This window comes from Morone saxatilis, unplaced genomic scaffold (assembly GCF_004916995.1).
Source record: "Morone saxatilis isolate NCDOM2014 unplaced genomic scaffold, NCSU_SB_2.0 Contig18, whole genome shotgun sequence".
NCBI lineage: Eukaryota > Metazoa > Chordata > Actinopteri > Moronidae > Morone > Morone saxatilis.
The window spans coordinates 16,505,092-16,520,182 of NW_023339740.1; the positions used below are offsets into that span (position 1 = coordinate 16,505,092).

The 15,091-nt window shown below is 39.6% G+C and overlaps 2 protein-coding genes across 2 annotated transcripts in view; one reads left to right on the plus strand and one right to left on the minus strand.

Annotated features, from left to right (window-relative positions):
• The window catches only part of inka1b (inka box actin regulator 1b), a 2,489-nt gene extending 1,358 nt beyond the window's left edge, over positions 1-1,131 (plus strand). Inside the window, exon 3 of the mRNA XM_035662023.1 lies at positions 94-1,131. Coding sequence (XP_035517916.1) covers positions 94-1,023 — 930 coding nt within the window. The 3' untranslated portion in view covers positions 1,024-1,131. The remainder of the gene's footprint in view (positions 1-93) is intronic.
• A 246-nt stretch (positions 1,132-1,377) lies between these two features.
• Positions 1,378-15,091, minus strand: part of uba7 (ubiquitin-like modifier activating enzyme 7) — a 35,507-nt gene continuing 21,793 nt past the window's right edge. The window contains exons 22-24 of the mRNA XM_035662002.1: positions 5,835-5,936; positions 4,264-4,346; positions 1,378-2,621 (exon numbers count right to left, since the gene is read on the minus strand). Coding sequence (XP_035517895.1) covers positions 2,486-2,621; positions 4,264-4,346; positions 5,835-5,936 — 321 coding nt within the window. The 3' untranslated portion in view covers positions 1,378-2,485. The remainder of the gene's footprint in view (positions 2,622-4,263; positions 4,347-5,834; positions 5,937-15,091) is intronic.

Genomic DNA, 15,091 nt, shown 5'->3' on the forward strand with positions numbered 1-15,091 from the left:
ATAACTTTTTGGTTGGAAGTGTTGTTTTTAAAAAGACTTAAGATTTAAATTTTGCCTGCACCGTTAAGTCTCTGTGTCTTTCTCATTGTGTAGCTGTGTTTAGGAGATTCTGCTGACTGCCTCCGGGACCAAATGCAATACATGATGAGATCCCTGCAGGACCTGAAGCAGATCAGCAGACAGAGGCCACTGAGTGAACCGTGTGTTCAGTCATTTGCTGTAACACGGCTTTGCAAACAGAGGGCACAGCAAGAGCGGCTCACGCGTCTACGTGTTTCTGATGCAAGTGAAGCGAGCACATATGACTCTGCCTGCTGCCTGGCCAGCCCCCTGGAAGAAGAAGAAGAGCAGCAGGAGCATGAGAGGTTGACACAAGGTTCCCCAAGCAGCGAAAAGAGTCTGGACCTGGACTCGGGTTACTCTGAGGCTTCTTGGCAGGATGAAGGTGTGGTGCTGAGGAGAACCAGAAACGTGCGAGTCTCCTCTTCTGCCTGCCTTCGCACAAACAGAGGACCTTCTGGCAGAATCCGGCCTAAATCAACCTCGGACGCTTGCCTGGAGCGCTGGACCTCATTTGAGGCCGGTGACCCAGAGGACTGGACGACATCGCTGCTGAGCCGCAGCAGGAACAGACAGCCCCTGGTTCTGGGGGACAACAGCTTTGCTGACCTAATTAAGAACTGGATGGACCTACCAGAGAGTCCTGAGCCAGCACAACTAAAGCCCAGTGCAGGCAGGCGTCTTGCCAAAGACATTTTGGTCAACATGCGGCGCAGACTTGCTGGGATGTCTAAAAGTGTGGAGGTGAGGCCAAGGCCAGCAGACTCCACAAGGGCCAGCAGGGCTGCAGAGGCTTCCAAACGGATGTCCTGTCCTGTGGGACTCCAGGCTCTAAAACCCTTCTTTCACCAGTCCCACACAGGCCTACACCAATTGGACACTGACTTCTACCAGTTCACCGCTCTCATGAAGACAGGCAGCCGACAACCCATCATATGCAATGACATTATTGGATACATTTAAATGAGGCTGTAACTACGGACTGACCCTTTAACACAATATATAATAAGATTGCTCTATTTCGATTTTGTCCACAATGTTGATACATCTGGAATAAAAGTTTTTTATAATGAAAATGTTTTAAAGTTCTTAATCATTCATGACACAACATGCAATGTTATAGGGGTGAAGGGTCATTGATATGATGATGAACTTTTAAGCTCAATCAGTTTTTTGACAGATACAGTGATTGGGTGTGAACCTGACAAAGCATGTGTTTTTTAAAGAAAAGAAATGTACTATCAACATCTCAGCTTACAAAAAAAATTCAACAAAACTGTTTCCTGGTAAAAAATAGAGTTTCGGTGTGAAACATGCATCACTATGGTCATCATAGTAACTATAGGGATGCTTGAACAATTTAAAAAGATGAAAAGAGAACTGAAGTCTATTAGTGAAGTACACAAACTTCCTCATGGACACATTTGTATCGTTGCATTATTGTTTAATAAAAGAATCTTTCAATTACAGGCAAGGTTACGAAGTGATAGTATTGTATTATATAAGTATTAGCTCATTTCAGAGAGGATTCTTCATGACAAGATTCAAATACAGCCAACACGGAGAGCAGAGAATTGTAAAGATGACACCATGTTAATGTAAAGTGAAACACATTGTAAGGTTGTGGAAAAGGGCTCGACATGCTCGAAAAGCCATCTGAGAACATGAAGAGCTTTGTAGATGTATTCATCTTCTCCCCTCTGACCAGCTATGGGATTCTTCTGGGAAGGAGCGGGTTGCACGTGTGCTTGGGATCGGGATTTACACAAGACAGCTGTGTCGAGATGGCAAGAGAACCCCGAATCGTCAAAAAGCACTGTACCCACTGTGCCAACTGCCTGTTCTGACCGCACCCCTTCAACGTCTTGCTCAGTCTGACCTGAATTAAACCTTGAAACCAGGCCAGGACTGCCCCAGCAGAGCCAGATCAACTAATCCATATGCCTTGGCAAGCATCTTCACAACCTCCTCTTAGCCCGACCTCTCAAAAGACACATTTCACAAAGCAAACGGACACATTTCACAAAGCAAACGGTAACATCTGGTAACATTTCTGGTAATATTAGTAAGGAAATAAAAGTTTGCTACGTTTCCTCTTTTGCCAGCGAGTAAAAGAAAAAAGAGGAAGCTGACTTCAATATATGTAAATTTTATAATATTTTTTGGGGCATGGCAAGGGCAGCAAAATAGCTTAGACTGTGATTGTGGAATTACATAACATTATCAAAGCGTGATGTTCACAATATGCCAGCGCAATAATAAAAGCAAAATATTTATGGAATGGTATCATCATGACAAAAGATTCAGATATGAATCTCTGTAAATAACAGCTAAAGCAACAAAATCAGCTTGTTTTCAACTGATTTGGTATCACAGCAATGTTATGTTGGTTTTGCCACCCTGACGCAGTTCCATGTTGATGGTTTCACAGCAGCAGGTATCTGATGGGTGGGACTGACTCATCGTCGCCCTCCTCTTCAACAAATGAGGGGAGGAACTCCAGCATCTTCTTGTGTGGAGGGATATCTTTCTTGGTGACCATCCTCACCACGTCAGACACACTGCAAAAATATACAGCTCATGTAAGTTTTGTCCGGGAGGAGAGTAGGAATGATATTGTTTAACACATTTTATAACATTATAAACTAACATTTACATTAATTTAGCTTTTAAACAGTGTCTTTTCATCGTCACAAGGGACTTAAGATTGTTGTTTCCTCAATATGTGACGTTTCATTATTTAGCTTTTTCTTATTTTCGACAATCCCATAAAAAGACTAGCAATAAATTCAACCTGCAAACAAGTATTGTATCCAAAGTTTGATACAGCTTATTCCTCAGTGAGATGGACTGTCAAAATTATCTAAAATCTTAAAGAAACAAACCAAAAAAACATCAGTGAACTACACGCTTGCAACTGGGGAACATGTTCCGTCATTGCAATCAACACAAACACTATAGTTTATTTTAAGGACTGACGTGTGCATATGCACTATCCTGCTGCTGGATATACTCACGAGCGTAACAAATGTGTATTAATTCACTGCTGAAAATAGTCCAGAACAAATACACCATTTATTCCCATTTATGTAAGGTTTGCAAAAAACTACAGTGCTCAGCAGTTGTAGGGAACCATTTCACTTTAAAAAAAAGATCTCAACTCTTATATTTGTGACCCATTTTAAGGGATTTACATTTAAACAATGAATAAGCTTAATGCTACAAAAAGTATTGAGAAATGGACAAATGCGCTGTTAGTTTTGGTCTTTACATGCGACTTTGCACAAACCCATATACCAAACAACAAAGAATAATGATAAATGTTTGTTATTTGAGTTTTTAAGATCTACATTCCTCCTTCACTGGATCAAGACAGGAAGCTTGGGTCAGGGCGACTGCACAGGAAGTGACAACTGGAGAGGGCATTTGTCATGTACTGCTGTCCACATGGCCAGCACTCTGCCCCTCTCCCCGTGTAGCTTAATCTAACCACAACACCAACACCAGGCAGCCCCCCCAACCTCCCCGCCCCCCAGAGACTTGAGCGTCTAAAACAGAAAAGGAAACTGCCTGTTTCAAGATGAACATGAAGCCCTCACAGCTATTTAAGCAAAGAATGATTTGAATCAAACATTTCAATTTACTCAGTAAACTATTGGCTATAAGCCTTCTAGGTTAAACCTGATTTATTTCCATTTTTTTCTTTCCTCCTGGATTTGGAACATCCCTGAGGGTCTATATTCTGCTGTGACTCATTTTTTGAACTGATGATGAGGAGAGTTCACAGCACGAGGCATCTGATTCATTTCAAACACCCTGGGGCTTAGAAACGTGGCTTTAATGTGCTGCAGCACTGAACACGGCCCAACCCAACACTGTTTTGGGCCGTGCTTCAGCTGCTGCAGCACTCAGATAGAGGGTAAAAAAAAGTTCACACTAATTTAACTGTTTAACTCTTGTCCTCAACAAACAGAAGGACACCAGAGAAGGAGCTGTCTCAATCGTCAAGTGTTCAGTGATGCATGTGAGTGTGTCAACAGGCTCACTCCTCACAGGCTCAGGGGAAACACCTCATCCTGCCATTAGCTTCTAAACAAACAAAGGGAGACTGCGTATTGTGATTGTTTATGTGTGCAGGTTTACTTGCCATGTGTAGCCATGCATATGCAAAATTGCACTGTGTCTTTGTCTGGCTGGACATACCTCTTTTGGAGCCTGTCTTCTTGCCCACTATATATGACAGCTGCTCCGTAGAAGAGATGGGTGATGGTCAAGCTATATTCTTCCTGCACAAAGACATGTAGTTAAATTTAAGTTACAATATAACAAACATAAAACGAGATGAACATAGAGTGTGGCCTGCGTGCATTATGCAGAGATAATTTTTACAAAGACAGCAATCCACAGAGCTAAAGGACGATGGTCCGAGGCCTAAAACAACTTCAGCAGTTCAGGAAGCTCTTCAGTGTCTTCACAAACAAACCAGGGGAAACCGGCCAGTCAAAGGTTAAATGAAACCTGGTGCAAATAGGATCACTGGGCAGTTTATTTTCTCTTTGCCTCCTCAGAACAAACTCCAGCATAATCAATAAACCAAATGACAGCTCAGGGCAAGAAGGTGCAACCGCCCAATGAACCAGTTATGGTCTGCTATATGCAGCAGCCAGAAAAACAAACATCAAGATGATAAATACTGATCTATGCTATGGGATGGTGTAAGTGACAGCTTGACATCTGCCAAGGTAGAGGAAACAGTGAGTATCACTTGTTACTGTGTCTGGTTGCTGGTGATAAGATAGAGAAACAATACAGATAAAATGTGTCAGTGCCAAAGCATCCATGCACCAAAGTTATGGGTTCATTGCTGAACTTACCTAGTACAGACAACAGGGATTTCATGTACTTAATACTTGAAATCATGTACTAATTCCTGTCATCTGTCCAACAATTTGACTTAGACAGAAGATTGAATTGGAACAGTTCTGACATGTTTATCTTCTCATCTATTAGCCTAGTTCGTCTGTGTATATGTTGTACAAGGCAGCATCTTAATTAGAAAAGAAACATGATTCTATCCAGTTGTTTCAAATTATCTCAATATACCCATCTGAGCACATTCCTTTCTAATCATAAAATCTAGATTGTATGATGCTAGGTAGAGGCCTTAGAGGAAAAGTTTTGGGAAATGTGCATAGTCTATGTTTTGCTGAGAGTTAGATTATGTCTATGTGTTATATATAAAGCTACCACAATCTAATTTAGCATAAAGACTTGAAATACGAGGGAAATTAACATGTTGTTAGAGGCCCAGTAACTTTCTGAAATTAACCAGCAGATGCAAATATATGTATTAGGCATTTGACTATCTCATTATTTGTCAGTGGTACAAGAGCACAAACTTTATCTCAGTTTAATGGAAAGCACTACAGACACTGACTTAATGGAATTGTGTGTTTAGTGCCTCATTAACCATAGTTACTGAGATGAGCATGCATAAGTAGTAAACATATAAAATGGGGGAAAAGGGTTCTAAATATTGCCATTGGAATAAAGTAGATAGTTCAACAACAGCATGACCTTCCTCCGGGATAGCAGACAAGGGTCCTGGAGTTGTGAATGGTAGGTGTAAAGTGGCCAATCATTTGAAACAATGGGCATTGTGTGCACTGGAGGAAGGTGAACAGGTTTAGGAAAGAGAACCGTGCATAAAATATGTAGCGCCGGGTGTGAAGAAAGTGTGTGTTTCCTTGCTGAGAGGAATAAGGAGGCTGTACCTTGATATACTGGACCAGATCTCCCAAGGTCATTTCCTGCTGACCGCCGCGTCTGCCCTCAACACGGAAGTCATCCCACAGGGTGTATTTCTTTCCTGCAAGCTGCCGATAGACATGTTACATACACCAACACACACACACACAGACAGACACACACACACACACACACACACAAACAAAGTTGTCAGATTAAGTACTAGTTGCTGTGAGAGATGTGCAGCAAATGTTCAGGTCCATAACAAGAGTCCTGGACAGACAGACGGACAGAGAGATTGCATTTTTCATCACTTTGAAAACAAGCAGCTGAGAACCATCAGTAGTAACAAGCTACGATAAGGTCAAGAAGGTGCTTCCTTATATATGATGAAGTGACTCGCTTGCTTTTCTCAAGTTTCCATCTACGAGACTTACTTCATTCTCACAGTTTTAGAATCTTCCTGTGCTGGTAAAAAGAAATAAATAAATACATGCAGTCATGTCGGTGTAGTTTGGGGAAGAAGATATTAGTGAAACTTGAGAATAAGTTGAAGAATGTTGCTTATAAAAGCTGCATCTGTGTGAATATAAATTTGTTGCTCTAGGCAGTGAAATAACAGCACAGGAATTTTTCCAAACACCTTGCCAGATTACACTTCAAGTAGCTGAAGGTCGAGCTTTGGGGGGCCATTTTCTTTCTGAATTACCTGTTGTTCTTTGAGTCTTCTGTGTTAAAGAGACACACTCCAAATCTGGCTGTTTAAACAGGCTTAAACTAAGGACTCAAAACAGGGAATGATAATCTGTAGGTAATAGCTTTTGTCCCCTGTCCTCTTTTACTGACAAATGTATGTTGTGACGAAATTATCAATAAATGAATTAAAAAAATTAATCTATGATAATTTTGACAATAGGACATGTGTGTTTTTTTATTTTATAGACTTCCAATCCAATAGATTGTCTGATAATGAAAACAATTGCTGTAGCTCCACACATATGTAAGAACAAGTGTTCGAGTGGACTGTGGTTTTAAAAGGGGGACAGAGATGAAGACAAAAGATGATTATTTTCTGTCAATAGCTGGAATGCATTTGATACATCAAGACCAGATGACAAGAGAAGCGTAAGTCTCATATATTATGCATATATTGAGACAACTTCAAAAACAGTTAACTTCTCTTTTTCCTGCCCTAGTCCCCACTGTCACTGGCGTCACACATGTCATGAGATCCAATGGTAGGATAGATGACCTGACAACGACTCCTCTAAATCACTATTCCTATAGGATTGACCTTCGACCTCTAAACAAATACAACATACACACCCTGAGCCCCAGACAGATCAAATCAAACCCCTGCAAACATAAACGCTGCTGCTTCTGCAGTCACTGGACAGATATGGGTTATATCACATGGCACCACGTGTTTACCATAAACATCACAATCCACATGTGTAGGAGGACCTGAGGAAAAAACATCACATGACCTGAAATGGGTCACGATTCCTCACATGCAGAAAATATGTCAAGATATGTCACACAGTCAGACGACCCTGCTCGCACAGGCGCTGTCTAGTGAGAGGACTTGAGTGAGATCAAAACTTGGCTCGGGATGTGAATGCCTAAAAATCCGCTAAACCTGGGTCCAATTATTTCTGCTTCAGCAGCCAAGGGGAACTTTTCGACTAGCCTTCACAACTCCCACCACTTACGGGGTTTGGGGTTATGGAGACACACTGGAGGCATACTTCTGCTCAATTCTGACAGGGTGTTTAGGTCCTTTGTCCCACTTTCAGACAAAGCACGTTTTGTTTGCAAGATGCATTACCCCTGGTCATGTTAGCTTCTTTAATGTTTATGCAGAGCGAATTATCAAAACAAACTCAAACTTTCCATTGGCAGAACAGAACCGAAGCCTGAAATGCATATATGGTACAAAAGACCATTATTCCAAATGATCTTGCAAACGCAAAGTCATTGTTGGACTTGGAAAATGGACCTCCTTCGGTCAGTGGTTCCACAGCCGAGTTTTTCATAAGTGCTTTTGTGTGCAGATGCTGATTGTACACAATGTAAAGCAGGCATGCAGGCTATTTTTACTCTCTCCCCTCCCTTCCTCTCTCTCATATCTGTCACACATTTCTGGTAGGAACCTGAAGCCAATCAACTGCCCCATCAGTCCCTGTGTAGAGTGACGTCAACTATTCAACACTATAGCAGGGGAGAAAAAATAAGCAAGAGAGCTGGAACCAAACTGGCGGCTGGAAACAATTACAAATGGCTTCCCACAAGCACAAAGTACTAAAAGCGCTAAAATGCCCCAACTAAACAGTTATCTCTAGGGAAAGAAAATGTGAAACAGAGAGTTATTGTTTTCCTCTTAGAGGAACATGGAACCAAATTACCAGTGCGGACAATAACGTAAAATTCCTCAACATTATATACTGCTATTCTCTGCAGTATATAATATACAGACACGGTTTATCTACTGTTTTTGATAAATACTGTAATAAACCAACTGCACCAATCAAAAGAGACATTTCATAAGTTGACAATTTAAGTTTCCAAAGGTTGTCTTAAGGTTAGAGAGTAGAATTACTGTCGGAGTCTGTCACCTGTTTTGCCTACAACAGCGTAATTGACAAATCTCTGCCAAGTGATGGCTAATCAAAGCTACACAAAATCAGCCTGACCTTGTGGCTGGAGTGTCCGTGTTGAAAATGGCAGGCTGGGATTTGTGAGTTGGCTCAAGGTAAATGCAATAAAAAAATGTGTGTAATGTGTCTGGTAATGAACATTGAAAAATGCTTACATTTAAACCACAGCATGAAGAGACACAAGACTTGACAAGTTGTTGAACATCAAGAAAGCCTTATTTAGTTATTTAATATTGGCTATAAGTGTGATGTATTGGGTGTCTGCACAACTAGGAGTCTGTTTGGATGTAAAGCAGAGCTGGCAGTCTGGGTTCTGGGTGGTTGAACTACCCCGAGTTTGACTTCAGAGGATGAGGACTAGACAAATGGCCATTTCACGGGCCGGAGTGAAATAAAGCCACAGTGGTGGACATATGAGTTTATACTCTGTCTGCTCTGTTGTTGGAGGATGGCCAAATCTCTCATTTGCTGTCCACATATTGCAGTCTGTATTATAAATGGAGCTTTGAACTTCCCCTAAAACATGACACAGATGTTTTTATTCCACAACAATAAAAGAACACAATGACATTTGTTTTTAATTGCTTCTCACTTCACAGCTACACCCGTCACAGTTTCACTGACACTACAGGTAGTCAAGACTATGAATTGAATGTAAACTGTCCTTTGCATGTACAGTGGTCATTTCAACACTTTGGAAAAAACATTCTTGTCAGGTCACAGCAACAAAATTTAATTTAAAAAAGTTAATTTTGTCTTTCCCCTTTTTCTCATCCTTTTGTTCTGAGACATAAGGTCAGAAATTAAAATGCTCCACTTCCTGAATATATGTTTGTGTTTATTCCAAACCCCAAAGACCAAATTGTTCCAACTCTTCTATCAGTGTTTGTGGTTTCTGCATTATCAAACACTATGTATGTTATAAAATCTATCTCCCTGTGTGCCCTGTTCAGATATAAAGTTCCCCAACAACTGACATGACAAACAGTCCAAACTTCATGCAGCTTCCTCTTGTTGACAGGAAGCCTGGCAAGCTTTCCTGCTCTTCCTGAAAAATCTGGATTTGGACAGTAACAGCTTCCAGAAAAAAATTAATCTCATCATAAAATAAGACATATATTTTAAACACGCAAACCCACAACTTCCAATTTTTTCCAAAATAGCTGACTTTAACACTGTGTTTAAAGAGAACAAAGTTGCACTTTTCTTGATAAGATGAGATGTGAAAATGCCCTCAATAGCATAATGAAAAATGTTTTAGTTTATGTTAGATATAGAATATACTAAAAGATACCTCTTATTATTTCATTATTCTGTTTTGAGCAATAGACACAGGTTGATATTCAATTCCATCAAACCCAAAAATTACCTTTTAACAGTGTTCAATACAAAGTCATCTCAAATTGAATAACACTAGAACATGTGAGACATTCTCCTGTATCCACACTTCAACTTTACAGAATTACATGATCAAAAGGTCAGAAGGATCTGGCTTCATCACAAAGTGTTACTTCCAACAAGTCACAGCACAGACTGGGAATCTGTGAGACGGCCTGAAACAAAAGTCGACAAACCTGGCAGTCACAGTCTGAACCTAGCAATCAAACAGCTTGTCAGAGGTTAACAGGGAATATAAGTATAAATCTGTAGTTCAATTGAATGCCACAGTCTTCTTGAAATATACTGTATGTCATCATCAAGGATTTAATTTTTTAAGAGTTAAGGTAGTTTCCATTAATAGTTCTAGAATATGGCATTATTTGATTTGTGTTCTGGATCTAAGTTAGTCTAACAACACACCTGACACACAATAAAGTCTCTTATTATAACAAGGGCTACTTATTGATAGAATCCAAAAATAGACGCGTCTGACTGCAGATATACGTGAGGGCATGGGAATGTAGTGGAGCCACACAAAGTTCAGCCAGCGAACCTGATAAGGAGGTAGAATGAATCCAAGTCTGATTGTGATCCCGTTCAGGAAACACAATCATGCTGGTCATTTTGCACAGGTCACTGGATGTGGAGTGCAATCATAATGTGAGTTTTCAATCTTGCCCTTTGTGAGACAATGGAGCACATTTGGAGTCAGGAAGCTGAGATCAGTAGGCAAACCTAGATAAGTCCTCCTCCCTGCAGTCTGCCACAAGAAATAGCACTGCTGAGGCACGCTCCTGCCTCAGCTTCATTATCTGGCCAGAATCCCAACAGTGGAAACATTTTTACAACCCGCTGTGGCTAGAGGCTTGTTTCTTCAAAGGCAACTCTTTTCCTTTGGAGGGCTTCAAAGTGAGCTTTAGGGGAGGCAGATGGAGGATCTGTGTGGTCTTTTTAGATCATAGTTTCATCTTAATCTCTTTTAGCTTTAATTTTGTAGACAATCTGGTAACTTTTCACTAAGACCTCATGTTCTAGATTAGTCCTTGAATGAGCCATCTGAACATATGGTAGTGATGCTACTGTATGTATAATGCAGTACAGTAGATACAGCAGGTATGCTCCAAGGTTACTTAAGATGTACTGGAAAAAAATAAAATAGTGGATCAGTCCTAAAATGGTTTTGTGTATTTTTTGCTCAGTTAAAAGTAATCAAATAGTCAAGTTACTGTACATAAGATCACACTAATTTATTAAAAAAATAAAGATTAGCTGCCACTTTATCCTGTTTAAAATGTGAAATCATTAAAATACATATATTCACAACATTTACGATATGATACAGATTAAGTTGTTAGTAAACAATTGCAGTCTCAAAGTTTCAAACAACTACTGCATTTACTGGAAACATAATAGGAAAATCAATTTCCTCTTCACCCATCCAGTATTAATACGTCTTCCTTTACATCATACCTACAGCACAGAGCCAATAATGATACACAGAGAACATCAATGGATGAAAGCACATGGCTGTAAATGAACTGCAAGGACAACAGAGCACTCTGGATAATTATGCTGTATCTGTCTGAATTTGTCTGTGTGTTTGTTTGTGTGTGTGTGTGTGTGTGCTCAGTGATACACACTTTGCAGACTGGTCTGATCATTTTGGATGAACTATGTAGCTACTTTTGTATGATATGTTGCAACTGACAATAAAGCAGTAAAAATGTCAAAATCCCAGCAAATGAAAATCAGGTATACCGCTAAATAAAATATCTTTTGTTATAATTGTTCAGTAACTTGTTATAAAATTGTTAAACGATTCTTACATAAAACATGCTTATGCTATGTTTACATATGAAACCAATTAACCAGTTAATGCTCTGATTAATAATTGGTTTTCATGCTTTATATACAGAGTGAAAGTTAAAATGTATCATGTAATGCTCATAAAGTTACTGTGTAGAAAATAAACCTTTTGTGTTTATTTAAAGAGGAACTCTCAATTTTATATCGCATCTGTTTACAGCTCTTGCGGACTACCGTAAAAAAAAGGTGCATAAAGCCTTTTGTGGCTCCACAATACGCTGTGTGAAGTCAGCCTTAAGTGATGTAATTTAAGTTCACTCCTCATCTCTGCTTGAGGCTAGCAACTCAAAGCTAAATTAGCTGCTGCTAGCACAACACATCCAAATCACTGTTGGTGATCAAGTTGCATTGTGGGTAATTAAGGCCCCATGATTTGACAAGGAGTAAGAATGCACAAAATAAAAAAGATGATAATATCTTTGGTTCTGCTGTATTAGTTTTGACCTTTTAAACGGCCCATCGGGATTACAACAATATTATAGGAGCTAAATCGGTCAAATAACTGCTTTAATGTAGATTAAACTACTTAAGACCATTCTAATATCATATGTGTGTACTGTTCTGATTTACTATTGAATTGAAATGATGCTGGTGAAAAGTTTAGCAACAGAGAGAAACATGTTTGTTTATGTTTTTCTGTATGGGCTATTTTTTTCTTTCTTTCTTTTTTTTTACAAAGGAACAACTGCTGTACTGTCATGTAAAATGTGCCCTTTGTCCTATCGGGAGTGTCATCTGCTACCTGATCACTATTGATCACTGGTCTCTTTGGGCTGCAAAGAAGAAACAGATGGCTGGGGCTTCCAACTGCTCACTCCTGCCCACTGCAACTATGTGTTAACACCCCAGAGAATTGACAGGATACCATCAGGAATAAAGGCCTTAAAATACATTAGAAGAATACAAAAAACAAAATACATATATATTTTTATATTTCAGATTAATTAAGACTTTATATTTACGATCGTAAAACTGTATGTTTTGTAGGAGGACTTGCGATACACTGCTGCAGAGGATAGAGGAGGAGTGGCAGCTCAGCAGCACTTCTTAGGAGAGTGCCGAGTTTGACACACAGACTAAAAGCAGCCTGTTCCTTCTGAAAGGCTTCCATTGACGTGTAAAACAGCAAACAGAATCTCAATGTGATTGTCTTTCAAATGAGAAGATAACAGCCCTCCACCTGACTGAAAATGACCTGGAGCAGAATGACTGAGTCAATAAAATGCTCCTCTTACAAATGGGCCACTGACATGCTGGAGCCTGTGGAGACACTCAAACAGCAAATGTCTGATAGACAGACAGTTATAAAGCCATGAATTATTATCAAAATGCTTCAAAGTGATGCATCTGGTACGGCCAACACAAGACCAAAAGATTTATGTGTGCCAGTACCTCTTAATTAAGTCCCAACATTTGTAATGCAAGCAAGTTTCTCACTACGTTTTTTGTTGACACCGATTGGATTATTCCCTGTGCAAAATGGTAAACAACACTGATTTCTTCTATGGCATAGCAAATACACTATGACTGCTATGATTACTGCACACACTGTTCACTATTCGTATACAGTACAGAATTGGGACGCAGCTTTTATCTCTGCAAATGTGTCATTCACAGGGATCAATTCAACAACAATGCACAGCTCTGAACATAAAACGTGATCAGTGTGCCCTCTGTTGCTACACGCCAGCTTGTAGCATTGATTAAACGCTTAAGTAACCAAAGGTCACGCTCTTTAGTTATGTGGTGTAATGCAGTATGGAATGTATTGGTTGCTGGAGCAAGTTATTGATATTTGCAGGTCAATATGATGTCCAATTCTTGTCAGCAGTTAATAAGCTGTAAGCTTATCTGAGCTCCGAGCCGTTGAACTCTTAATAAGGAAAATTAAAGCTGCATCTATCAAGATACAGCAGAATAAACTACTTATCTAAATTAACAATGACAGTAAATAATAATAATGCCCATAAGCCATCTGTTTCACTTCAAATCAACTTGGTGTAGTCTTTGTAAAGGTTCAGTGTGTAAAATTTAGGAGGATCTATAGGCAGAAATTGAATATAATATTCATCTGTACGCATTAATTAGTGTTGTTTTCAAATGAAAATAAAATGTGTTATGTTATATTAGAATGAGCCATTTTTATCTACAGACGCCATGGGTCTCCTTCCACTGAATCCACCATGTTGAACCACCATGTTTCTACAGTAGCCAAGGATGGACAAACACAACACTGTATTACATGACACAGGTCAAGCAATATCACACAAATTCCAGACCAATAAGGACACACAGGAATTAAGAAACACCAGAAGATCTAGAAGAGGTCCAATGGGTTTCCATTAAATGTGATACATTGTCCCCCTGCACACCCCATAGCAGCACATGCCCAAAGCAGGGCTTCTCTTGGCTGTAAACATTGAATATAAATTCAATTTTTAATTCAACTGCCATCATAAAGATGACTGAGCCTTGGCTCCCAGACCCACTCAGCTTTGCCAAACAGATATTTGCCAATTGGTACAACTTCCTGTCTCATTCAGTACCTTTATATTAATATACTTATTATTAATTTGCTAGTTAAGCATACTATTAGCATAAAATCCATACAAACACTCATTAGGAACTATTAATAACTCCAGCCACAGTCTGTGAATGTATGCAGAACGGTTCCAATTCCTTTATGAGCACATTCATGTGGCTTTTAACACCAGTAAAAAAGTTATATTTTTTCTGTTTCCATTACAGAACATGAACATGTGTGTTTAGTCAGTTCCTCTTGTGCACTGCATGCATAAGGCAGAACAATGTTATAGTCTGCAGACAGACAGATAGCAAGCAGACGGACTGTCCTGCTGTGCTTCAATGGGCAGAGGAAACAATGTATGGGCGTCATGCACCACCTGTGACATTATTATTACATACAGTGACCCAAGCTGGGTGGTTTTGTGTATGAGGTAACAGTTTCTGTGTGTGTTTCTAGAGAAAGGGGAAAAGAAAACCAAGAAAGACATGACAGAATGCCTTTAGAGCTAAATGGTAAATTTGTAAACTCATGACATCAGGAACAGCCAAGAGACTTTAATTTAATGTCACTAATGAGAAACCTGCAGCCCATCTCCTGCCAGCATTGGTGCTTTAATAAGAGAATAATGAAACAGGACAGAGACCTATAATAACTTCCACATGGTGCCCTAAGCCCAAAAGGCCCGAAGAAGAAGAAGAAGAGGAAGTTGTGAGAAACATGGCAAATGGGACTAACAATGGACTAAATGGAAAGCCATTGACCCTTAAAGTTGTTCATGTTGGTTCATTGTACAAGGTTTCGGTAAATAAAACGTTTTGCTGATAAAAAATGTATCCTCTACAGTTCAAACTGG